The sequence below is a fragment of the Paroedura picta genome, chromosome 6, assembly GCF_049243985.1.
Source record: "Paroedura picta isolate Pp20150507F chromosome 6, Ppicta_v3.0, whole genome shotgun sequence".
Taxonomy (NCBI): Eukaryota; Metazoa; Chordata; class Lepidosauria; order Squamata; family Gekkonidae; genus Paroedura; species Paroedura picta.
This window is the reverse complement of record NC_135374.1, coordinates 79,381,903-79,406,654: the sequence shown is the minus strand read 5'-3', so window position 1 is coordinate 79,406,654 and position 24,752 is coordinate 79,381,903. Positions and strand designations below refer to the sequence as shown.

General features: G+C 39.5%; 1 protein-coding gene across 2 annotated transcripts in view; it reads left to right on the top strand.

The window, feature by feature from the left end:
- Nucleotides 1–659: 659 nt before the first annotated feature.
- The window catches only part of CLCN4 (chloride voltage-gated channel 4), a 40,381-nt gene continuing 16,288 nt past the window's right edge, over nucleotides 660–24,752 (top strand). Inside the window, exons 1-10 of one of the 2 annotated variants that reach the window (XM_077343258.1) lie at nucleotides 660–757; nucleotides 1,458–1,719; nucleotides 4,619–4,812; nucleotides 7,198–7,349; nucleotides 8,095–8,194; nucleotides 13,297–13,484; nucleotides 17,860–17,982; nucleotides 18,236–18,442; nucleotides 18,537–18,617; nucleotides 20,530–21,075. In XM_077343258.1, the coding sequence (XP_077199373.1) occupies nucleotides 7,206–7,349; nucleotides 8,095–8,194; nucleotides 13,297–13,484; nucleotides 17,860–17,982; nucleotides 18,236–18,442; nucleotides 18,537–18,617; nucleotides 20,530–21,075 (1,389 nt within the window). In that variant the 5' untranslated portion in view covers nucleotides 660–757; nucleotides 1,458–1,719; nucleotides 4,619–4,812; nucleotides 7,198–7,205. The remainder of the gene's footprint in view (nucleotides 758–1,457; nucleotides 1,720–4,618; nucleotides 4,813–7,197; nucleotides 7,350–8,094; nucleotides 8,195–13,296; nucleotides 13,485–17,859; nucleotides 17,983–18,235; nucleotides 18,443–18,536; nucleotides 18,618–20,529; nucleotides 21,076–24,752) is intronic. The other variant, XM_077343257.1, reaches the window with a different exon arrangement.

The window sequence follows — 24,752 nt, the reverse complement described above, 5'->3', positions numbered from 1 at the left end:
CCCTTCTGCTGGTCAGAGCTCTCTGCTTGCTGAACATCTGGCTCAGCTAAGCTCTCATGCAGCTGAGGCTCAGGTGAAGCTGGGAGCTCCTGGCAACACTCCCTCTGAGAAGTCTTCCCTTACAAGACCTGGGCTCACAATACCTCCTGAAAATTCTATTATAATCCTATCTATTTTTGCCTTAACTCTTTTGTTAGGTGAATACTCATGTTTGTCTGAAACAAACAAAGAAAGTTTTATTCAAGGTGTATAAACCTTTGTAACCATATAAACTAAGTTTATTATTCTTGTTTGGTCCTTGAATCTGTTACACATCTTTATTATGCTGTATGCTAAACTGGCAGTTTTCATTTCATTGTATCTGAAGAGGAATGCCTGCACTTTGAATAACACTTTGTTGGTCTTAAAGTGCCACTGGTCTCAGACTTTGTTCTATTATTCTTTAACGCATTCTGAAGAATAATAGAGGTGTGGGAGCCTTTCTGACTTCTTCAGACAGGCTGTTCCACAGGGTAGGAGCCACAACAGAGAACGTTTTTGTATTGGAAACTGCTGATATTATCCATTTACAGCTGGCACCTTCAGAAGTAAGTGAAGCTTGTCATGAAGGAGCATGCAGGACCAAAACTACAAAGGGGTTAACCAGTGTTATGAACTGGGTAATAGATTGGTTTGATTACACAATAGATATACTCCGTCTAGTTCCCACTGGTAATTAAGCTAAAGTAGTGACTAGAGTTTCTGAGCTGATGTCAAGGTAAGACCCATGTAGACTGCATGACAATAGCTTAACCTTGTGGATCTGTGCCCCCATGGCCCATTTCTATGGACTACGTGATGATTGAAGAAAGCCATTTTTGCAGCTGCATTAACTTTCTTCAGCAAAAGTGCTGTGTTGAGTGTAGGTTCTTAACTGAATCCATATGGAAATGCAGGGATATCGCTCCATGGGTCAACATTGTTCACAGGTCTTGATTTGGGAGACTCAGAATTGAAGGCCCAAATTTGGAAGCTTGATGGGTGACCATGGGACAGTCACTCGCAGCCTAGCTACCTTATAGGGTCATTGTGAAGAAAGAATAGATCAGGGGAGAGCCACATTGGGTTCTAATGGGGGATAAAAGTGGGTTATAAGGAATAAAGTGGAAATGGAAGAAATATATCATTCCTATGCAGCTAGTTCCATAGGCAGAAGAATTGTGCCCTTGTTGTCCTGTAATTATTTAAAGCTTACCTGGAGTTAAAAAAAAACAAAATCTTACTGACTATACTCTAATTCAGTTTTATTAGTTGTGTGTGTATGTACTTTCTAGCCTGGAATAAAAATATTCTAGCTGAGCCTGGAATAAAAATAATCCCAAAAACAAATGAACACATTTCATTCCACAGATAAAAACTGCTATTAAAAGAAACTGTATTTTTAAAATTCATTAATGCACTACCCATCCTTTTGACAGCATTTTATGTTAAAAAAAAACTTGTAAAGGAACAAACGTAACGTTGTGAAGGCGTGAAGAAGTGTGAACAGCCTCGGATAACAGTCTGCTAGATCATGAGCCAGTTGCTGCCAGTCTCTCATCAGAGCTCCATAAAGAGCATGTGCAGTCATGTGACCATGACTGCTTCCTCCATATGACATCATTGCCTTTGCAGCCATACCAGGGAAGAAAGGATGCTGTCAGGATCTTTGGGGCTGAATTAAATGATGTTGCACTGCAGGTAAGAGGAAATCACACCCTGTAGCATGATTTGCCTGTACAGTTGTTTTGAAACTGACCTCTGCTGAGCAGATTTTCTCTCTGGAAACAGAGCAGCACAGGATGTGTGGGAATGAGAGGCTTGCAGGTGCAGAGGCTGTTTACTTGCTCTCCAGATCTTCCGGCTGGCACATTGGAAACCGATGCTGCCAGAAAAGGGAGGCAGTGCATTGTCAGTCGTCTGTGATCAGACTTTTCTAGCGAGCAGCCAGTGGAATTTCCAGACGTGTTTGCCCCGGGGGTGGGGGTGGGGATGATCGTATCACCAGGCTGATATTTAATCTTTTGAAATGAGTCTGGCCTTTGCTATATTATAAGGTTAAGTCATTAGAGAAAATCATTTCCCTGCTCTAAAATGTTTTCGGGGAAAACCAGGCTAGCTAATTTTGTGCATAATTCATTGATGTAGATGTTTTGTTGTATTTGGGGCAATTTAAACACCCTGCAAAAATGTGAGCAAACCTTTTGAATCAAATAGCTTGTTTCTCATATTGTCTGTGGAGGGTTTGGAACTGTTTAATATGCTCAGTGTCAAAATAGTGCTTACAACAAGATTGCTAAAGGGGGGGTTGAATACAAAAGAGCATTGTTAGTTTATAAGACGGCAGTACTAGAACAGTATTCCATTTCCACTGGTTTTTAAAGGCCCTGGTAAAAACCTACCTGCCGATGGAAGAAGAATGACTCAGCTGCTGCAGCATAGCCAAGAGCAATGCAAAAAGCCCTCTAATTCTGCAGATACTTTTGTCACTGAAGACACTGAAATACTGTCATGAAAGTGAGTCATGAGAATCTAGATCAGACTTTTCCTGAAAACATGTTCTGTCGACAGAAATCACTGCAGTCTGTGCCACATTAAGAGTAACCCCAGTTTGAGGAGAGGAAACAGATAACCCATTGATCCTCCTCATGGCTGAAATTTGCTGTAGTATGAGCTTTAGGCAAGACAGCGGAAGCAGATCCTTCTGCTTGTCCACTCTTGCACATCTTCTGGGAGCTATCCGGACATGCATATCCAGAGAGCTAGTAAGTCTATACAAGTGGGCCATACGCTAGAACTGATTCTAACCATGTCTTAATTCAGACTCAGCATTCAGGCCTGCTTGACATGGAGTGACTGTTTTATCCTCCATTCACTGGTAAAGAAATGCTTTCTTACTCACACAAAAAGGCAACACTTGTATTGACATGATTATGAAAATTGGTTTGAAGAATATGTAGCTGCAACGAATGCCACGGTAAACGCTTTCGTGTGGAAAGTTCATTAATGACCTTAGATTAATATCATAACTTGGAAAAAATTAATAAATTGGATATGTAAAAACAAAAATGTCCCCAGTCCCCGGTTACAATAACGGTGCAAGTATAGAATCCCACCCTACAAGCGACATTCTTCTGCATTATCTCTTCCTTCCCTTAATTCAGTCCACATAATTAAAAAGCCATTTGTCATTTCTTAGACCCTGGGCATTGTTAGCACAAGTGCAATTTAGGGACTGAAGAGTCGGAGTTGGAGGGACCAGCTCTTTGCATGTGTGTTTCATTCCAGCAGATGACAGACATAACATACAATTAAATGGCCTCATGGTAGTAGGCATGCTTGCCCAAGACTCAGATGTTCTTGCTTTTTTTGTTAAAAAAAGCATACCTGTATGGTGTTGCTGCTATAGTTATTGTGAGCTATAAATTTTAATAACTCTCTTTCCCCCATAAAAAAAATGCTGTTTTGTATCTTGGATATATATAAGAGCTGACTTTCCGACTTGGTAAATCTTTTCTCCCTTTGATGATTGACTTGAAGTTTTATTCCGATGTAAACGTTTTTATAGATCATTGCCTTAAAAAATTCACTTAGACTGAAATCGTATGCCAGCACATCTCCCACCTGTTTGGTTGGCAGTTGTAGCATGGAGTATTTGGCTATGTGGAACAAATAACATATGTTCATGCAAAGGTCCGTTCCTTACAATGGCTTGCAGCTCTGAGACAGCTAGCATCACCGCATGCTTTTCGATTAGACCTTCTAACTCTAATCAGTTTTCACATAAATGAACTCTGGCTAGACTGGATCTACAAGATTTGTCCAACCTTCCAGCACAGTTTCTATCCTGGGAATCATTATGCTCAAGTTCAGAATAATGACCAAGTTCCTTAGTTTTAAAAATAACAGCAATATTCCAGAGCTCAAGGGAAAAGCAGAATTCTAGCCTAGGTACCCTGAGGTTTCCACCAACGCTGAGAGAGAGGTCAGAGAGAGAGAGGTCAGAGAAAGTCACGAGAAAGACTCGCTGAACTTGTTGAAATGCCTGGTTTCAAGAAGGGCCAGATTCATGGATGTACGACAAACAAGGATTGTCTATCTATAATCTCAAAAATCTTGCCTTGTGTCAATTTGCTTTGAAGTTAGGCTTTTTTCATGAAGCACTTATGTTCCATCATCCTGTGCAGAACGTGTCCAAATGTGAATCTTTATCTCTCAGGGCCTGTTCTGATTTCATGCTTGAGGGCAATAGGCTCCTTTGATGTGATGCTACTGACTAGCCCCAGTCCTTTAGCACTAGTATGGCCACTGTTGAAAATTAAGGAGGAGAGAGACCACATCCTCCTGCAACAAGGGACCTTTCTGCTGCTGGGGAAAACCCTATTCCACCCTGGGAACAAGGAAAGCAAAAATGGCAAGGGGAAAGTACAGCCCTCAAAGGTTTTGAAAGGTGGGGGATAGTCTGGATCCTGCAGCTGCATTCCTCTGGCTATGGAACTTCCCCTGGCATGAAGCTGGAATGGAGTGATGGGACCCAAGCCAATATGTGGGATGAAGGCATTGACTCCTTGTTTGTTTGTTTGTTTGTTTGTGTTCAAAGGCCAAGAGCGCTGAGAAATGATGAAGCCTGCACTAGAAGTACTAAAGAATAAAGCAAGCTGCATTTTCTTTAATAGAACCCAAATTATGTTGGCAGGCTTTGCAATTGCAAGTGCTATCTGTTTGAAACAATAGCTCAATTAGAAGGATGGCAGACCAGGACAATTTGAATTTCACAAGTGACCTCCAGTTGTGGTATGAACATGGGCTTCTAGAACCTGTAGAATGCCTGTAACCATCTGTATTTTTCGCATCCATAGCATAACAATGTACTTGTAAAGAGAGCTGATGTGGTGTAGTGGTTAAGAACAACAGCTGCCTCTAATCTGGAGAACCAGGTTTGATTCCCCACTGCACTAAGTGAAATCAGTTGGATGACCCTGGGTGAGTGACAGTTCCCTAAGAACTCTCTCAGTCCCACTTGCCTCACAAGGTGGCTGTTGTGTGGAGAGAAAGGGAAGGTGATTGTAAGATGATCTAAGACTCCTTAGGGTAGAGAAAAGGAGAGTATAAAAACCAAATCTGCTTCTTTTTCTAAAGCTTCCTAAAAACAATACTTTACCCCTCAATGTTTAGCAGAGGCATCAACCACAGCCCTTTGAAGAAAGCCAGTTAAAAACACTATGCTGTTTGTAAGGCCATCAGAAAAGTAGGGGGGGGGGAGTTGAATAAAAGAAAGTTTTTATTTTAAGTTGGAAACATTCTTCATATCATCATAGTGGGTTGGATATTGAATTAAACTTAACTTCAACAACACTGGTGTCTTCAGTAGTGCATTATCAGGCATCCCTTATATTGTTATCACTTGTGGACAAAATGAATCCCATTTAAGCAATAAACATACATTTGAAAATATGCTACACAGATCTATACCTAGGGATAATATATATTGAAATCTTCATACTATACTAAGAGAAGATTTTTACTGAGTACCACCTGATTTATTTACTTGTTTCACCAATTTCAAAAGTGAAAAAGCTTCACAGAAGCTTTTTTGTTTCAATTTCTCCTCAAATCCCAAGTTTAAAGATTCAGGGAACAGCTCTGCAATATTCCAGAGTCCCTCCCTCTGCATTCCTGTACGTGGACCATTTCCAACATCTAACACAGGGGTAGTCAAACTGCGGCCCTCCAGATGTCCATGGACTACAATTCCCAGGAGCCCCCTGCCAGCGAATGCTGGCAGGGGGCTCCTGGGAATTGTAGTCCATGGACATCTGGAGGGCCACAGTTTGACTACCCCTGTCCCCATACAAATCAACAAGGGAGTTCCATCAATCAGTGTTTCATTCCTACAGATCACTTATTACATGCATGGTGTACTTGATGATCAGTAGTATTTTTTCACCACATTTATGTGAGTGTCCATTCACTTACACAAATGAAAAAAAAATCCTGCCTATGCACAATTTTCTGATTCACAGAAGGGAAGAGGAACTCATGCATAAGTGATTTGTGACTTGAACGATTACTGGAACTGACTGATAATCTGTAATAGGCCAGACAATACCAAACGAGGAAATAGTACTCAAAAGAAGAGGAGCTGGATTTTCTATACCCTGCTTGTTACTACAGGAAGAAGTCTCAAAGCAACTTACAATCACTTTCCCTTCTTCTCCCCACAACAGACAGCCTGTGGAGGAAGGTGAAACAGAGAGAGCTCTGAGAGAACTGTGACTGGCTCAAGGTCACGTGTGGATGAGTTCTCCAGATGAGAGGTCACTAGCTAGCTTCCAAAGAGTCACTAGGTTTTTATTTTGAACGGCTGACCCCAAAGCTATTTTACAAATGCCCCTCGTGTTTATGCCATGCAGCATTTGAGGAACACAATCAGAAACCTCCGTGGATGCAGTGATTCTTTGGATCCTGATTAATTTAAATATACGTGTATAGGAAAAAACTTATAATTATTCATAAACACTATCATATGAGGGAATCATTTTTATCAACTCACTGGCAAAGTAAAGGGGTAATTTAAAAATATAACGAGAAACACAGATGGTTTACTGAAGTACAACAAAACACTAAATCCAAACAACATGTTTCTCTGATGTTTTCTAACAAATGTACAGCTTTTCTGCATCCTCATTTTCCTTGCTTGTAAGTTTCCATCTCTTCTGAGGGCTGTTCCCCCTGTGTTTTCTCCCTCTAGTGGTCAGTTATATATTACACCATATATCCAGTTTATCTCTCTACAGATTTAAACAGCAGTTTTTATGCCAGTCATAAAGCAGACATCAATCAAATTGGCTACTAAAGTACCAAAATGTGAGGAACATAATCCCCTCCCCCCCGAAACAGGAATTTACAAGTGAGGAAAAGGAGAATGCAGAAAAGCCCTTTAAAAAGATTGTACATCAAGTGATCCTTTGGCATGGAGATTTTAATAGTTCACTGGAATATAAACTGGACTAACGGAATCTCCCTACATTTAAAGTGACTAATTAGTATCCCATCTGGAATCGCCAGCTTGGTAGATGCCTAGAACTGCAAAAAGTCAATGACAGATTATTCCATTTCTGGAAGAAATTTCCGTATTTGGGATCAGGTAAACCAGAATTTTGTTTTCCTTCTTTATAGGTACTAATATGGTTAATGCAGGAGACATGAATGGTTCTGGGAATTTGATGGATTTTTTGGATGAACCCTTTCCTGATGTTGGGACGTATGAAGATTTTCACACTATTGATTGGTTAAGAGAAAAGTCACGTGACACAGACAGACACAGAAAGGTAAGTGAAACAGGAGCACTTCAGAGACCCCATAGAACTAGCAATTAAAAACTTCCTTCTGCTAGCAGACCTGACCCTACAAATAGTTGCAATAATTATATGAGAAAGATAGTCGAAAGAACTGACAATCTACCACCCATGCATGCCTCAGCATTCATTCCTATGTATGAATCTTTTAACGTCAGAGGTTCAAAGCATGGTCTGAAACATTGTATCCTAGCATTGGTGTGAGTAAATTCTGGAATAATATTCTGTCTTGATATCCATGGCAATATAAAAATGAATATTGGCATTAGGAATCAATGATGAATTCCCATTTTATTATATATCTGAGCTTCAGTTATTTGGAAATACCTTTAGCCTGTGTCACGTATTGATTAAATTGTTGGACCAGGATCTGGGAAGCCTGGGTTTGAATCCCTACTCTTCTGTATAAGCTTGCCGGGTGATCATGGGCTGGTCACATGCTGCAGCCTTACCTACCTCATAGCATAGTTTTTAGGATAAAATGGAGAAGTGAAAAATGATGTAAGCAACTTTAAGTCCTCACTGGGGAGAAAAGTGGGGTACACATAAAGCGAATAAATAATTAGATAATAAAATCTGTCTCCATTGCATGCCTGCATATCATTGCTTAGTTATTGTAAGCACATGAAAGTAGGACTACCATTTTGTCAGAGATCAAGTTATCCTTTTAGGCTATTCAGATTTATATATATTGGCTAAATAGTAATTTTTCTTCCAGATTACGAATAAAAGCAAGGAGTCAATATGGGAATTCATCAAAAGTTTACTGGATGCATGGTCAGGATGGGTTGTGATGCTTCTCATTGGACTACTGGCAGGTATGTTCCAGAAAGTCATAAGAGTTTCTCACTGGAGACACTGTTTTTTTCTTTCAGTTTATTGGTGGGATGCGTAAGATTTCAAAATGTCTAAGAGAAGATGGATACATATGAGTTTTGGGGGAGGGATGCATGTAACGCTGGAGGGCGTCACCCCAAGGGTCAGACATGACTCAGTGCTTGCACAGGGGATACCTTTACCTTTACCTTTACATGTAAAACCTCATGCTGAGCACTGACCTATGTAAACATTAGAAATATAAATTTCCATGGAAGTATGACTATGAGCGGGTACGATGTGCTGTCTTTGAAACTCATGTGGCCGTTTTTTAAACTAACAAACAGGGCAATCCAAAGAATACTTTCCTGTGAGTAAATCCCACTGAGTAGATCTGAATATGATTCTGAGTAAGCCTGTTTAAGATGGTTCTATTAAATGGTTACTGGTAAACGGACACTTTTCTACTGGTAATATGGTCAGTAGAAAATTATGCATCAACCTGACTTGTGTTGCTGCACCAAAGGCTTTTAATATTAATTTTAACAGCCTAATCAGATTTAAATGCAAGATTTGTTCATGTCATGGATAATGTTTTTTCATCTGATTACACATTGTCCAGTTTAAACACACTGTCTCTTTTGGAGACCTGCTGCACTTGTGCTCTAGATAATGAAGTAGGTATTAGGTATTTCAGTTCACTGTCTCTTCTATAGACATGTTGTGCATAATATGGGTCAAGTTGTGTTTTAAAAAGAAGGTAAATGTAGAAAAGTGAGGGGGAAGAGAGACTCCTTAGAATTTCTGCTTATTCCAGCTTAGTTCCATTTATGATTTCCCCCCTCTCCTGTTACCAGCCTTCAGCATGCACAAATATTAACTGTTGCTAACTAGGGATGTGCGATTAGACTTTAAAATAGCAGTCCCCCCCCCAAGAAAAAATCAATGCTGATTCCTACTCACCTAGTATTTTAACACCAACTCACAATTTTCTTCCTTATTCGGGAGCCAAAGCACTGAACTCGAATGGATTTGGTATTTAATCTGGGTTGATTTGGGTTCCCTGAATAACTGCTGGAGAGATAACTCCCACCAAACAGGTGATCCTATGGATCATCTGTTTGGCAGAGTCTTTAAACGTCTCTCCAGCAGTCCCGTCTAATGCTGCAGTGAGTTGGTTTCCAAAGAATCAGTTGTTTGGCTTGACCTGGCAACACAAATAATTAATATATTCATATAACACATATGCATACACAAAGAGTAGGAGTGAGGAAGCCATAGGTACACAAACACATGTGTATTGGATATTGCCAGAATCTTGTGTGGTTCCAGTAAATCAAAATTCCTGGAAGCACATGCTGGAATAAGCTGGATTTGTGCCTAGACCCTGCATATTCTGGGGTCATTGGCCTACCCATGCTACTTTCTTTGGTTAGATGGAGCTGGCTGTGTGTAAGCAGCTTTAGAGAGAAGTCTACATGAGGTTTGTAGCTTCAGGAAAGGAAATTCTTTATTGGTAAAGAAATGCAAATTTTGATAAGAAAGGCAAGATGCAGGTAAATACAGCGAATACTATAGAGGTCATATGCAATAAAATTTTATTGGACTGGACTGTAGAGATAGCTATGATATCACTAAGTTTTTTCCCCTGTTAACCTTGCAAACTAGTCAAGAGCTCAAGCCCTTTTAAACTGTTCATGAACTCTTTTTTCTTTTATATTGGACATTTAATTACAGAAAAAAGTAGATTAATTGCTTTTTAATAGAGGCAGAAAGCTAAGATGAGCCTTCTTACCTTGCTTTACAAGATGTATCTCATATGCACCTGCATCTTAGTTCATATGTTGCTCATCTCTTAATTAATAACCAGTCACTTAATTAAATAATATCACATGATTATGATAGACAATATTTAGAGATACGAGTAGGAGGTGGTGGTGGTGGTGGTGGTTCTTATATGCCGCTTTTCTCTACCCGAAGGAGTCTCAAAGCAGCTTACATTCACCTTCCCTTCCCTTTCCCCACAGCAGACACCCTGTGAGGTGGGTGAGGCTGAGAGAGCCCTGATATTACTGCTCGGTCAAATAGTTTTATCAGTGCTGTAGCGAGCCCAATGTCACCCAGCAGGTTGTACGTGGGGGAGAACGTCATCAAACCCAACTCGCCAGATTTGAAGTCCACACTCCTAACCACTACACCAAACTGGCTCTTATGATACTTCCTCTTCAATGTGCACTCCTGTGACAAGCAAATCATATTTCTTTGGATGGAAATCTTAGAAGAAGAATAGGGGAGATTACTTGGTGTGAAAACAGCTGAAAAACGATTTGATTTTAAAATGATTAATTGCTAACAAGCAACGCTAGGTACTTTGATAATTTTAGCATTTATTTTTACAGTAATTGTAGGGTTAACTTTTTCATGCCTGTATTTTGTTCTGTCTAGCTCATTAAAGAAACTAACTTCTTATCTCAATAAAAGATAACAGTGTCTCCTGGTGTTCAATCTGGTTTTCTGGTTACACTCACAGAAACATACTTACCCCCTTTTTGGTTTGTATGATCAGAATTTAAAGTTGTGTAAATCACCCTTTTATAAGATAAACCAAGATTGTTGAACATCTTGTAAAGACAGAACCCTTGAAAGTGTCAGTTCAAGTTCTCTGGATGTGGGAGGGAATCTCTCACTACGGTACATGTCACCCTTTTGAAGTTCAGAGCAACATAGAGAGAAGATACATGAAGAAAGGCAGCTGAAAAGAAGAAATTCTTTAGAAGAAGAAGAATTGGTTTTTATACCCCACTGTTCACTGCTCAATGGAGTCTCAGTGGCTTACAATTGTATTCCCTTTTCCCCTGTGTGGTCGGTGAGGCTGAGAGAGCTCTGAAAGAATCTGTTCTGTGAAAACAGCTCTAACAGGACTGTGACTAGCCGAAGGTTACCCAGCTGGCTGCATGTGGAGCAGTAGGGAATCAAATCTGGCTCCTTAGATTAGAAGCCGACACTCTTAACCACCGCACCAAGCTGGCTTTAAGAATAGCAATCTAGGTAACAAAGGGATAGCAGCAGAACAGATAAAAGAAAAACAGACCAGAGACCTTTTCATCTTGCCAGCTCTATTGCCCCTTTTCCAGTATTACTGTATTTGCGGTAAAGCAATACTGCACCATCCTTTAAATCCAGCACCTTTTTAAAAAAAATTATTGTTACTTTTGGATGCAAGGACATTTTGATGTGTTCCTTCCCCATGGATTCTACAACAGATGACTGCAGCATTGTGCTCTTCTAAGCATCTGAAATAGCTCTAAGACACTTCAGTGTCATGTTTTACCCATTTCATACAGCTGATGCAATGGCCTGTTTTCTACTCTCACTACAATGAAACAGTTAATGTTTAACAAATCCATCAATTTTCATCTTCACCCCCCACCCCCCACATATTAACAATGGTTATGCCATTGTACTTCATAAATAGGCTATTTTTGCTAAAACTGCAGAACATAAAAGCAGAAATATCCAGAGATATTGATGAAATTTCTTGCAATACCTATCATGGAACATCAAACCTATTTTTGGTTTAGGGTTAAACCACATGCAACCCCCACATGCAACCAGCTAACCCCCACATGCAGTCAGCTGGGTGACCTTGGGCTCACCACGGCACTGATAAAACTGTTCTGACCGGGCAGTGATATCAGGGCTCTCTCAGCCTCACCCACCCCACAGGGTGTCTGTTGTGGGGAGAGGAAAGGAAAGGCGACTGTAAGCCACTTTGAGCCTCCTTCGGGTAGGGAAAAGCGGCATATAAGAACCAACTCTTCTTCTTCTTCTTCTTCTTCTTCTTCTTCTTCTTCTTCTTCTTCTTCTTCTTCTTCTTCTTCTTCTTCTTCTTCTTCTTCTTCTTCTTCTTCTTCTTCTTCATGATATTTTATTTGTAAAGTAGAGCATAGCGATCCCATCATCTATGGCAGGGGTAGTCAAACTGTGGCCCTCCAGATGTCCATAGACTACATTTCCCATGAGCCCCTGCCAGCAAATTCAATAGGGTTTATGCCCAGCTATATATGCACAAGATTTCAACCTAAATTTTACCAGATGCAAGTTAGGAGGAAATGCGCCCCCCCCATTAAAGTACCATTGTACTACTACAAATTGAAATACTAAATTTTTTATTTTGGGCTGATCCTAATAAAGGTATTATTTCACTGCCCCAATAATCTCATCTTCTCAATTGCAAACAGTTACCACTAGGTGCTGCTGTTGTGCTGTACAGTTGAAACAGGAAGAACTGTCAAACAGAGAGAAAAAGATTGAAAAGGTGGTAAGGGTTTTTTGTTTTTTTTAAACCAATCAGGCTGACTTGGCTTGCAGTATATGCAACTATATTAAAGAAGTATATAGATCCTAATTCACACAATGTCCGTAAACTTTGAAGCCTTCACTAATACATCAGTCATTCTGTACTCTAAGAAAGAAGAATTGAACCATAGATAGATTTTGATTACTAGTAATGCTGGAACAAAATCACATGGAACAGTCTAAACAAGAATTTGTTGGCTTGTGTTGCAATACAAGCAAACATATTCTTGTCTAGACTGTTCCATGTGCCGATATAATCAACAAGGGTCTTGTCTAGACTGCATATGTTTGCTTGTGTGTGATTAAGGGGAAACCTGTTGTTTAGAAAGTCACAGCAATGAGCCAATAAAAGCAGATGGCATTTAAAAAGAAGCATCACACAGCAAAGCAGACAAGAAGGTAAGAAAGAATGCTTCCTATCTTCTCTTTGCCCAAATCCTTTCTAATTCACTAATATGTATTCTAGTGAGAACATATGCTCTTCTCCTACAACTATGAGACAATTGTATGGCTAGGCAAACTGCTGACACTTTCAGAGAGAAACAGAAGATGTTCTTTGGCCACCACTGGGTGACACAAGAGAAAATAGAGTGTTCCTTGTTCAAGCACTGACCCATCTTTACAGGGTGCTTTTGTGAGAACATGCTTTGAATAGCTGTGATTCAATCCCCTTTATTCAAATGCCTGCCATTTTCCTTAATTGTATATTTTCTGTCAGAGTCTTTTCTCTTCTCCTCCCTGCCAGGCACATTAGCTGGGGTTATAGATCTAGCAGTGGACTGGATGACAGATCTGAAGGAAGGAGTCTGTTTATCTGCATTCTGGTATAGCCATGAACAGTGCTGCTGGACATCTAACGAAACAACCTTTGATGACAGAGACAAGTGTCCTCAGTGGCAGAAATGGTCCGAACTGCTAGTTAATCAGTCTGAGGTAGGCATCAGTGTGGCGCTGTGAGGTAATTTTCATGTGATTTTGACATGGCTCTTCTCTGCTCAGTTTTCTTAAATTATATATCCCAACAAAACTCAAAAAGGGGTCTAGCAGATAAGCTTTAGTGTGGCTTTGATGAAAGGGAAGGAAAACATGAATGTATTTATCTGAGATTTCTTATTAAAATCAGCTTTGTTATCAAGATTACTTTGTTCAAAACAAAACACATGCTACAAAGTTTCTGAAATGTAGATAGATCAAGATGGGTTGCCATGTTAGTGTGTTCGTAGCAGTAGAAAAGAGCAAGAGTTCAGCAGGACCTTAAAGATTAACAAAAAGTGAGAGTATGATATTTCATGAATCACTGCTCACTTCTTCTGATACAGCTAGAATTGAAATCCGTCTGTTTTTTATATCTTGGACGGTGGAATGATTTCAGGTAAATGATAATAGCGGTTAAATGACAGGCATGATTGGATTAGGTGTGATATAGCTGACATGGAGAAATCAGCATCAGTATTAAGACAGTATTCTATATAACCCTGCCCCACATAAAATGTAATTAAGTTAGAAATGCCTTTTTCATGAGCAGGACATTAAAAAAAACCTAGAACCACACCCAAAGGTCTCCATTTTTAATTTCACAGTTGAAGCTAATATTCCGTATGCATGTGTGAGTGGGTGGGGAGCTGTGTGTTTCTAACTCTCCATGCTTGACCATGTTTGGTCCATTATCAGTTGTTACCTCTGTGCCTTGGGGTTCCTCCTGAGTGGGTTGTTTCAAGGAATAGTGATCCAAACAATCAAAGATTTCTTTGTGAGTGGGATGACATCACAGACCTAAGTAACAAATCCCGTTTGACTTGGTGATGATGTCTCAAAGCCACTGAGTGAGGATACTATCTGCTTGATCATCATTGTTCTCACTCTGAATGAGCGAAAACCTTTACTACAGCTCTCCGTTCCCCTCAATCACTGCCCAAAAGCTACGGTAAATTAAAAAGTGTCCTGTGTTCTTGGCCTTAATATTTCTTTCCTATTGCTATCATCTGATTGTTTCTTAATTCTCTTGGATTTGTAGAAAATTCTTAGCAAAAGGAATGAATGTCTTAGAACCCCCTTTGTAGACAGTTCTTAGAGGTCAGTATTTTAGATGTAATTTGTTCAGACTCTTCTTTTTCATTGTCTGATCAGCACTGCTTGTCATAGCTGATGGAATTTGACAATGTGAAGACATGGATACAGATGGATATTTTTGCAGCATAACTTTTCCCTGTGGTTTTGAGACTTTTAGTAGCTCAGAGCTCCTTATCACACAGGACTTACACATTCTGACACTTGTCAAAATTATTTTAATTATCATCATTTTTGTGAAAAGACATGAAAGCAGATGCTTGATGTAAAAACCTTGGAGCAAGTCAGATATCCTCCAGACTGTATTTTCCTTCTGTATTCATGAAGATAATATATCAGTATAGAAATATTCAAGAGTCCTCTTGCAAGGCTAACATTTGTTCAAGATCAGCCTGAACCTTTGATACTCCAAGACCAGATTTGAATATGATCATATAGCAGCACTGTACTTTGGGAGTGGATAAATATGAGCAATTCTCACCCACACTTCTGCATATCTTGTTACACAATTTTGTATTGTTCAGCCAGTATGCCAGTTTGAAAGGCAGTATTGGGCATGCATGTGAAAAACCCTGCTTGGTCATCAAGTGATGCTGTAGGGGAGCTAGCATGATGTAGTGGTTGAAGGATCAGAGTAGGATATGAGGTTCAAATCCCTGCCACTGGTGACCCTAGGACAAATGTGCACTCAGTCTAATCTACCTCACAATGTTTGTAAATATAAAATGGGGGAAGGGGAAAACCATGTACTTAGATCTCCATGAGTTCCTTAAAGGAAGGCTGAGATGACATGTAATAGATAACTAATAGCCAACCTGGATCCCATGATCCATGAACAAGAAGTTCTATCAGATGCGGGTTTAATATTTATTCAGAAAGTATATGGACTACCCTCTCCTAATACCTACTTGTGGTAGCTCGCAAGGTAAAAACAGTACAATAATAAAATTTATTTATTTATTATATTTGTATACCAGTATGAAAATCAGCAATAAAACAAGCCAGGAGTTTGCTAGAGGCATAAACATAGCTCTGAATGTATTCAGCAGCACAAGATAGCATTTATAAACTGTAGAAATGGAACCCTTCAGATAAAACCCTGAGTAAAAAATAAGTTGGCTAAGAACCTAAAAGACAATAAAGTAGGTGTTCCCAGGGCTTCAGGGCCCACGTAGAATAAATCTTATGCAGGGCAGGGGTTTGTACTGGGGGGGGGGGGGGGAGAAGGGGACTGAATCATCATCTTTCTTTTCTATCAATACAGTTCTGAAGGAAATTTTGCTTCCCATCTCCTCCTCACCTGGAGTTCAATGGCTTTCAATCCACAGCCCTGTTCACAAGCTATAGTGAATGCCTATGTAACCTGTGGACATTATACACTTTAAAATATATATATACGATGTTCATGAAGAATGCATGTGCGTTCACTGTAACATGTGAACAGGACTTACATGTGCTCTGTAAAACTGGAAATCAGCTTTCATAGAGTCAGATGGAATTCTGTGCAAAAAGGAAATATGGAAAGGATCTGTGACTATCAGCATCTTCCTTTGATGGAATACAGGATCCATCCTACTATCTCAGTCTAAAGCAGGGGTAGTCAACCTGTGGTCCTCCAGATGTCCATGGACTACAATTCCCATGAGCCCCTGCCAGCTCCTTGAAGTGAAACAAAGCTATAAATGCCCACAATGCCATTTAAATAGGGCTTATCTTGATGGATTCGAATGAAACTGGGTCCTGTGCCTCTGCTGTAAGTTTTATCATTCTTCAGATTGTTTAGGTAACACAGTAAAATGAAAGTAAAGATAAAACGGTAAAGAAAAGACACTCTGAGAGTGATGAAAGTGATTTCAACATGTTTCCTGTATTTCAAGCCATTTGCTTTCAAGACAGAGAATGTCCATCTAAACCACTTCCATAACACTTAAAATATACATCCACCTTCACTCTGCGGGATGCCTACTTTTCCCTCTAATTGCATTTTAAAAAGTTTCTGTGTTCAGGTTTCAGAGGGAAAATAAGAGTCAAATGTAGCACAGCTTCAACTTTACTGGCCAAATAGGTCTTCCAACAAGAAGTTTTGAAAACCAAACTCATGTGTTGCCAACCCCTTTTGCCTTTCTGAAGTGATTTCCATTTCACACTGGGCCATGGATAGCAGACAAAGCCCATCCTGTAAAGGAGTAATGATTATTGCCATAGCTGGCTCTTATTTAAAGCACTCTGAGAAGACATACATCGGGAAATTAAACTAATGTTCTTCAGCTGTAGCAATAGGAATACACTGTTCTAGTCAAGGAATCAGTATGTCAACAATGGAGATGCCATTAATCTTTTCTTTTGCTGGGAGTAGCAAATCCAGCTGTCAAAATGAATGGGCAGAAGAGGTATCCAGTCAATCATCATTTTATACAACTAGGTAAGAAGAATTGGACAGAAAAGGAAAAATGGCTGCCGAACTCATCCCTAAGGATAGATTCAAATGAGTATCCGTGTTGGTCTGAAGTAGCACAATAAAATCGGAGTCTGGTAGCACCTTTAAGACCAACAAAGATTTATTCAAGGCATGAGCTTTTGAGTGCAAGCACTCTTAGTCTGACTAAGAACTGACCATCATATATTCCTACTGTTATGCTGGTCAGTTCTTAGTCTGTCGAAGAGTGCTTGCACTCGAAAGCTCACGCCATGAATAAATCTTTGTTGGTCTTAAAGGTGCTACTGGACTCCGATTTTATTGAACTCATCCCTGTTTACTATTTGAGCAGAGCTTCCAGCATAAAGCCAAGAATGTGTTGGGAAGTCCCCTCGAGCTGCTGCTGTGGGAATTTGTGAAAATAGGGTTCTGCTGATGCGTTGGTTATCTTGCAAGGAGCTAGTAAAGAATGGGAACCATTAATGTGGTTGTATCTGTCTTTCCCCCCCAGTGCTTCAGCATACCCTTGAAGTTGTGTTCGAAATATATTCGTGATCTCCATGTGTCTGTTGGGCTTAGAGTTGGATACATATTTCTGTTAGATTTCTGTGTATTATTGAATTGCATTACTATAGATAACATAAGGCCGGCAGACACGCTGTTATGGCCGACACAAAATCATGCACGCACTAGAGCAGTAGCCCTGTCATTAAGACCAATTATGAGAAATTCTCCACACCACCCCATTTACTTAGCAAGAGGCAGAAACTTGAGACTTCTTGTATTTGTCTAACAGTAGTGTGTTTTTTCTTATTGTTTTTCTAGGGTGCAAGTGCCTACATTCTAAATTATTTTCTTTACATTTTGTGGGCTTTACTGTTTGCTTTCCTGGCCGTTTCCCTTGTCAGAGTATTTGCTCCCTACGCCTGTGGTTCTGGAATTCCAGAGGTAAGGTTTTCTTTCTGGCTTGACAACTTGATGAAAAGGGGGGCGGGATTCTTGCAACATTTCTGGGAAATCCATACCAAAGGCTTTTAAACAGGGTGTGTGCTAAAAGAAGAGGTGTTATTAATGGTGTCTTATATTTTTATAGACTTCAGATTCACAAGCTGTTGAAGAAATGTCTAACCTCTCCATAATGCAATTCATATTGTTTTCACAAAATTAGAGCTGCCAATGTGTTGTTCTTCCTGCCTTCCAGATAAAGACCATCCTGAGCGGTTTCATTATTAGGGGTTACCTGGGCAAATGGACCCTCTTAATCAAAACAGTCACTTTGGTTCTGGTGGTGTCTTCAGGTCTCAGCCTCGGCAAAGAAGGGCCTCTAGTACACGTGGCTTGCTGTTGCGGCAACTTTTTCAGTAGCCTCTTCTCAAAGTACAGCAAGAACGAAGGGAAGAGAAGAGAGGTAAAATGGATCGCGCAGTTTTCATGCCTCACCTCATAAAATGTCTATGAGTTTTCTGGAAAGTCTGACTTCCTTATCAATGTTTCCATCTTAGGTACTTTCAGCAGCTGCCGCCGCCGGCGTATCTGTGGCCTTTGGAGCACCAATTGGGGGCGTACTTTTTAGCCTAGAGGAGGTAAGAACTCAACAACAGCAAATCCTATGTCTTTTCTGAAGATATTTTGTGATTCTGAATACTTGTGCAACTATTTCATGAAGGGACCTAGGGTAGTGTAGTGGCTAGATAGGGCTCGGACTGCAACCATCCTAGTCTGTCCTACAGTTTATTAGATGTTTCATTCTATTGATTGCATTGACTTACACTGTTTAGTTCACCTTGGGTATGCATAAAAAAGGTGGACTATAAATAAATAAAACAGTAATATGGCTGAGAAGTGGCTTAACATCATATGGGCCTCCTACCTCTCCTCTTCTCTCTCTCATCTCTCCTATTTCCATTTTCATCTTCGCTGGACATTTGCTCCTGGCCAATAGCCAGTCTGTAGGCCAGATGGAAGGTGGTTGGAGTGGGGTGGGAGGGGGTTTCGGATAGCAGTTTTAATTGTAGGACATTTTAAATTTTGACTATGAATGTTTTAACTTTTTTGCAAACCACCCCAAACCTGGTATAAATCTAATAATAATAATATAAAATAAATGCCACAGATATCATTCACTTTTGAAGGGGAAATTACAGCTATCCACATCCTTGAATTCAGTCAGGTCAGGAAAGGGGATTTCACTCTTCCACATGGCTTTGCTATTCTTAATTGCCTATCTAAGTCAATCACAGGCAAAAGCAGTAGTTTGTTACTTCTGTTCAAGAAGTTGTTAATCCTGGGATTTTACTTTGCCATTCAAACACACTCTTGTGCTTTAATTAACCTTTTAATGAAAATGATATCAATATTTTTATTCATTTTTTCTTTTAAATTTCTATATTAGAGTTTTAACAAGTGATAGTGAAAAAATGAAGGGCTCTCTACCTATCTGTATATGACTCTGATGCCATATTCTGTATGGTCCCAACCTGATTGAGCTCCACCTGGCTCTAACTGAATTCGTAAAGACACAGGAAAAATATGATCACAAATCTTCCAGTGTCTTGTCTTTTATGACCCAGGTACCTATTCTGCATGGCGGCTGATACAGTGGGCTACCACCAGTTCTTTGCGAGAGGGCAGTTTGTGTCCCCATGAGGGTCCATTTTGGCAGTGCATACCATCTGCCCTTGATTTCTGCCATCACCGGGGGGGGGGTATTTTTTCTGTCTAGGAACATGGTAGCCCCAAGCTACCATGGGCATTTTTATGTCCTTTCCAGGACACTGTAGTCAGCCCAGGGTGGGAGAGGAACCAGGCCTGGAAGGCCCGGCTCTTGCCTGCCTGGTCCTGCATAGGCCTGGGTTAACACTGATTTCATGTGGAAGTAGGGATTAGCCCCACTGCCAGATGAATGCTGGCCCAGCCTTATTCCCCTTGTGGAAAAGATCTAAGTAGACTACATAAGTTGTAAAGTTCATATCTCAGCAGAAGCACAGATTTCCTAAGCAAGCCAATATCTCTGGGACTAATGATGCAGTTCGGCCTTACAAGAGTCAAGGATTCCTAAATATTGTACTAAACTTTACAGTAAAGATTACTGAAATAATATGTGTTAGTTGCCATAGTCATTCTACTGAGCTCATAAATGCAAGATTCTACTACACTTTTGGTGAGCTGGCTATACTATTTTGCAGTTGTGGACTAATGGATGCTTCTTATTTACAAGTTTATTAAAACCATTAGTAGTTCACAAAGGAATATATTTGCAGAACAGTTGCAGAAAATCTACAGGAATATCTTAACATTAAAATACTGCAGATTTTTACTGCATGGCTATATGAAATCTTAGCTCAAGAGATAATATATCCTTTCTATGTACATAGCAAGATAATATCTTTAAAATAAATGGAGACAGGCATGGCTTAAAGTGCATGGTAGCACGGTAAACAATGGAAACACTGCAGTTGTTATTAACAGTTATTAATAGTTTGTATTTGCTCTTAGGTGAGTTATTATTTTCCCCTGAAGACTCTTTGGAGATCATTTTTTGCAGCCCTCGTTGCAGCTTTCACCCTGAGGTCCATCAATCCGTTTGGAAACAGCCGCCTGGTTCTTTTTTATGTCGAGTATCATACGCCTTGGTATATGGCCGAGCTCTTCCCCTTTATTCTGCTTGGTGTTTTTGGAGGCCTGTGGGGGACACTTTTCATCCGATGCAATATCGAATGGTGCAGGAGACGCAAAACCACCAGACTTGGGAAATACCCAGTCTTAGAGGTCATTGCAGTAACTGCTATCACTGCTATCATTGCCTACCCCAATCCGTACACCCGGAGGAGCACCAGCGAGCTCATCTCAGAGCTTTTCAATGACTGCGGGGCTCTAGAGTCTTCGCAACTCTGCGACTACATAAATGATCCTAATATGACTCGACCCGTGGATGATATCCCTGACAGACCAGCTGGTTTTGGAGTATACACAGCTATGTGGCAGCTAGCCCTGGCTCTCATCTTTAAAATCATCATTACCATATTTACCTTTGGCATGAAGGTAAGTTTTAAGTGTCAAGATCATTTTACTTCAAATTAAGTTCTGGTTGAGCACAGTTGTCTTGAAAGGGAACGGGGCTTTCTTCTATCAGCTACAGGCAGTACATTTTACTATCTCAGGTTGAGTCCTGCAGATGGAGGATCCTCTAATGTTAGGGGAAAGCAGCTTGCTTGTCCTGTAAATGTGATATATTTAACAGAACACATTTTCAAGAATAGGATTTGACAAATCAGTTTAGCTGGATTCTGCTCAAATTTGTTCAGACTTGTTTCTAGAATGTATAGAGGAAAGCACATGCTAATTGACTTAAATGAGCAAATCTATAAATGAAAACTTCTGACAGTAGGCAATTCATAGTCATCAGCCATTGTCCTGAAGTAAATGTTAAGTGAACCAATTCTGATCTCTTGACAAAGGGAATATGCAACTTTTCAACACTGTTTTTCTTAAACATTTACTACAGTTGCTTCATACTTTTTGTCTTGTATGACATAATGCATTTTGGTTTGATGTATCATATCCTAAGTAAATCTATTTGATTTAGCTGGAGGGCCATCAGACTTTATGGTAGACTTCCCTGTGAAGGCACAAGTCTTTTCTTTAATCATTTTGGGCATGCCCTTCTTTTGTGCAATTATTGAGGCTTCCCCATTCCTTGTGTTGATGAAATTCTGACGGTGACAGTAAGGCTGTAAGGCTCAGTTTCTTTCTTTTGTAGCCTTTAACACAAACTTTTAAAGCCTTTCTGAAATCCTTGAAGGAGAGCTTATGGGTTGTTGGCAGGAGCTTATGGAATGCTGGCTGTTGTATTAACTGACCAGTCTTAAATGGCAGTCTCAACACCTTGTTGAGCCATTGGCAAAGCTACAATGGAAGTGTTTTAATTTTGTTCTGGAAGACACCCAGATTCAGGCAAGTCTTGCAGGATGTGAAACTGGACAAAACAACATTAATTGCCTAAGCCTAAATTTCTGACATATGAAGTTTCCAATATTTGGAGAATTTTTTTTAATGTGATTGCTCATGGTTTTGTTGAAGGGATGATTTGGGGAGTTTCCTCATTTTTTAGACAAATCTTTCACATCAACTTGGGTAAATTTTCCAAATAAGTGCTAGCTTTAAGAGACTATGAGGAACATGGCAGTATGGAATAGGACTCTGTCTCAGCCTTATGGCTTTTGTTTTCCATTGATCTCAGTCACCAATCTGAAATCCAAAGTAAATTCTTACTGCAAATATCTGTTTCTCCAGTTTAGAGCCAAGGGAATATTTTCAGATTCTCACTTCACGGGCTCATCCTCAAAAATAATATTTTGTGAATACTCTTCAGCTTCCCCATAGAATTATTATTTTTTAAATTATCTCATAAACAGCTCATTTGTGGGATCATTTGAAAACATTATTTAATAGTCAGGAAACATTATACTGCAATGGAACCTTAATAAACCCTAATCTGCTGTGTATTCTCATAACACTTACTTAACTTAAACTTTCATGTTGTGTAGGATCATCTAGGCTCTCTGAGACTTTGATGCACGCCCAAAATTCAGAGAATCTTAACATTTGAATTTAGTGTATTAAAGTATTCGAATATTCTTCTTTGACTCTGCAGTTCTTAGCATTGTAGTCATTATTCAATTTATTGGTGTACATCATGTTTATTTTGTGTTCTGTTTTTCTGGGTACGAATGGTAAGGAATTTTTATAGATGAACATTTATAGACACAAAATTTAAGGAATTCAGTATTATCTATAAAGTGCAAATGCAATAAAAACTTCTGAAATTCAAAAGGCTTTTTTAAAAAAATTGAAGAATGTAGTATTAAATGTTACTTGTATGTGATGCCAACAAACATGTTAGACTAACCTCAAAAAACTTAGAATGTTTCATTTTAATCGTTAATAGATAATATACCTTTTTAAAATCAAAAGATTCTGGTTCTACTACTTTAATTATTATGTTTCTTTTTTACTCGTTTTCTGTACTAGTCCATATTGTGGATATTACTAAGAATTTGTGTTTTCAATTGGGAAATCTCAGAGCATGGAGGGGAGCCAAGCACAGCAGGAGTCTCTTTCTTTTCTTGAATTTGTGTGTGTGTGTGTGGGGGGAGGATTAGAGACAGCAGAGGAGGGAGAATAAATCCAAGAGGAAATCTCTGCTGAGAGAAGTTAGGGGTTCTGGAACGCAGTCACTTTAAGGTGATGCCTTGCAACCAGGAACCAGGAAGCCTTTGAACTGATGCCATGGCGATCAGGGAAGACTGCTTTGCTACAGCATTGGGGGCATGAGGCAGCAAATTAATTCACAAAAAGCAGAGATCTACGCATTTACACATTTGATGCCAATTTTTGAAATATTGAGGCTTATATCTACTTCTGGATATCACGGGGGAAAGGTAGGGTCACTTTGGATCATTCATGCATGTTGCAGAGGGAAAATGTAAAGCACCCAAATTCAAAATGGAAAGCAAATTCAGTGTAAACGGGAGTGATTTATTCAAGCTGGCAGTGGGTAAAAATCCCCATGCAGACTATACCCAGGATTCTGGAGAACCCTGGAGATATTCAAGAGCTTCCTAGGAGTTACGCAGCCTTTCCCAGAAGTTTGGATTGCTGCTGACATAATTACATGTCACTGGAGCCCACTTCCCTTGTTGCTCTACAGGCCTAGTCTCTTTCTCCACAGTGGAAATAGTAAATGTTCTCTTCCCAGAAGTGTCATGTCACCCCTTCTGGGGTTCCTTGAAGTCTGAAAAATATTTCAGGGTTTCTTCCACAGACAAAATGTTGAAAAAGAATGGTCTAGGGAGTCACTTCACTTGTTCAGTTCTAATTTGTCTTAAAAATACCAGGCTGGTATTCATTGTTAAAAGTCTGATGTAAAATAAATTAACCCTGATCAATAAATCTTTTGCCCCTGGGAAAAGCTTTCTTTTACAATCTTCAGTGTATCTCTTACCAAGATGAAAGGAGCAAGTGGAACTGACTGATGTTTTCACCTTCTTTCTATATTGTTTTACTGGACTGGTGACTTGATTGTACCTCAGGCAAGCAAGGCAGTAAATCACAAAGCCTCTTGACAAGCCAGGACACAGTATTTAATTGCCTGATTTCACCTGTGAGAGAAGCCAGGCTCCTTGTTAACATTTTTATACTGCCTTTGACAAGTCATTCAAATCCAATCTAAATTATACAGGAAGGATCTAGTGATGAAGTTATAGAATATCCTCAATGACACGGATTCATCTTTAGATATTTTAAAAATTCTTTTTATAGTCTTTTTACCTGTGGAACATACATCATTACCAGGTTCAATAAAAAAGTGGGGAAAGCATGCTGGTTTGGATCATACAAAATAATAATGGTAAAAGTTAATTTTTCACTGCATATCACAAAAGAGTAAGGGGAAACAACTGAAATTTGAAGATAATGTTGACATCAACTTTTACATGAAGTGATAGAACTGTAGTGCTATTAGTATGCATTTGTAATAACTTACATTGGGGAAAAAACACAGTGTCATATCTGTCATTCTGATAACATTTTGTGTGTGAAGATCTGAGTGGTTATTGTTGCAAATTTATATTTAACCATATCCTGAGAGAACTTTTCAACTGCTGGATAAAATAAAACTCGTTGGATTCAAAACAAAGTTATACTATAGAACAATTGCA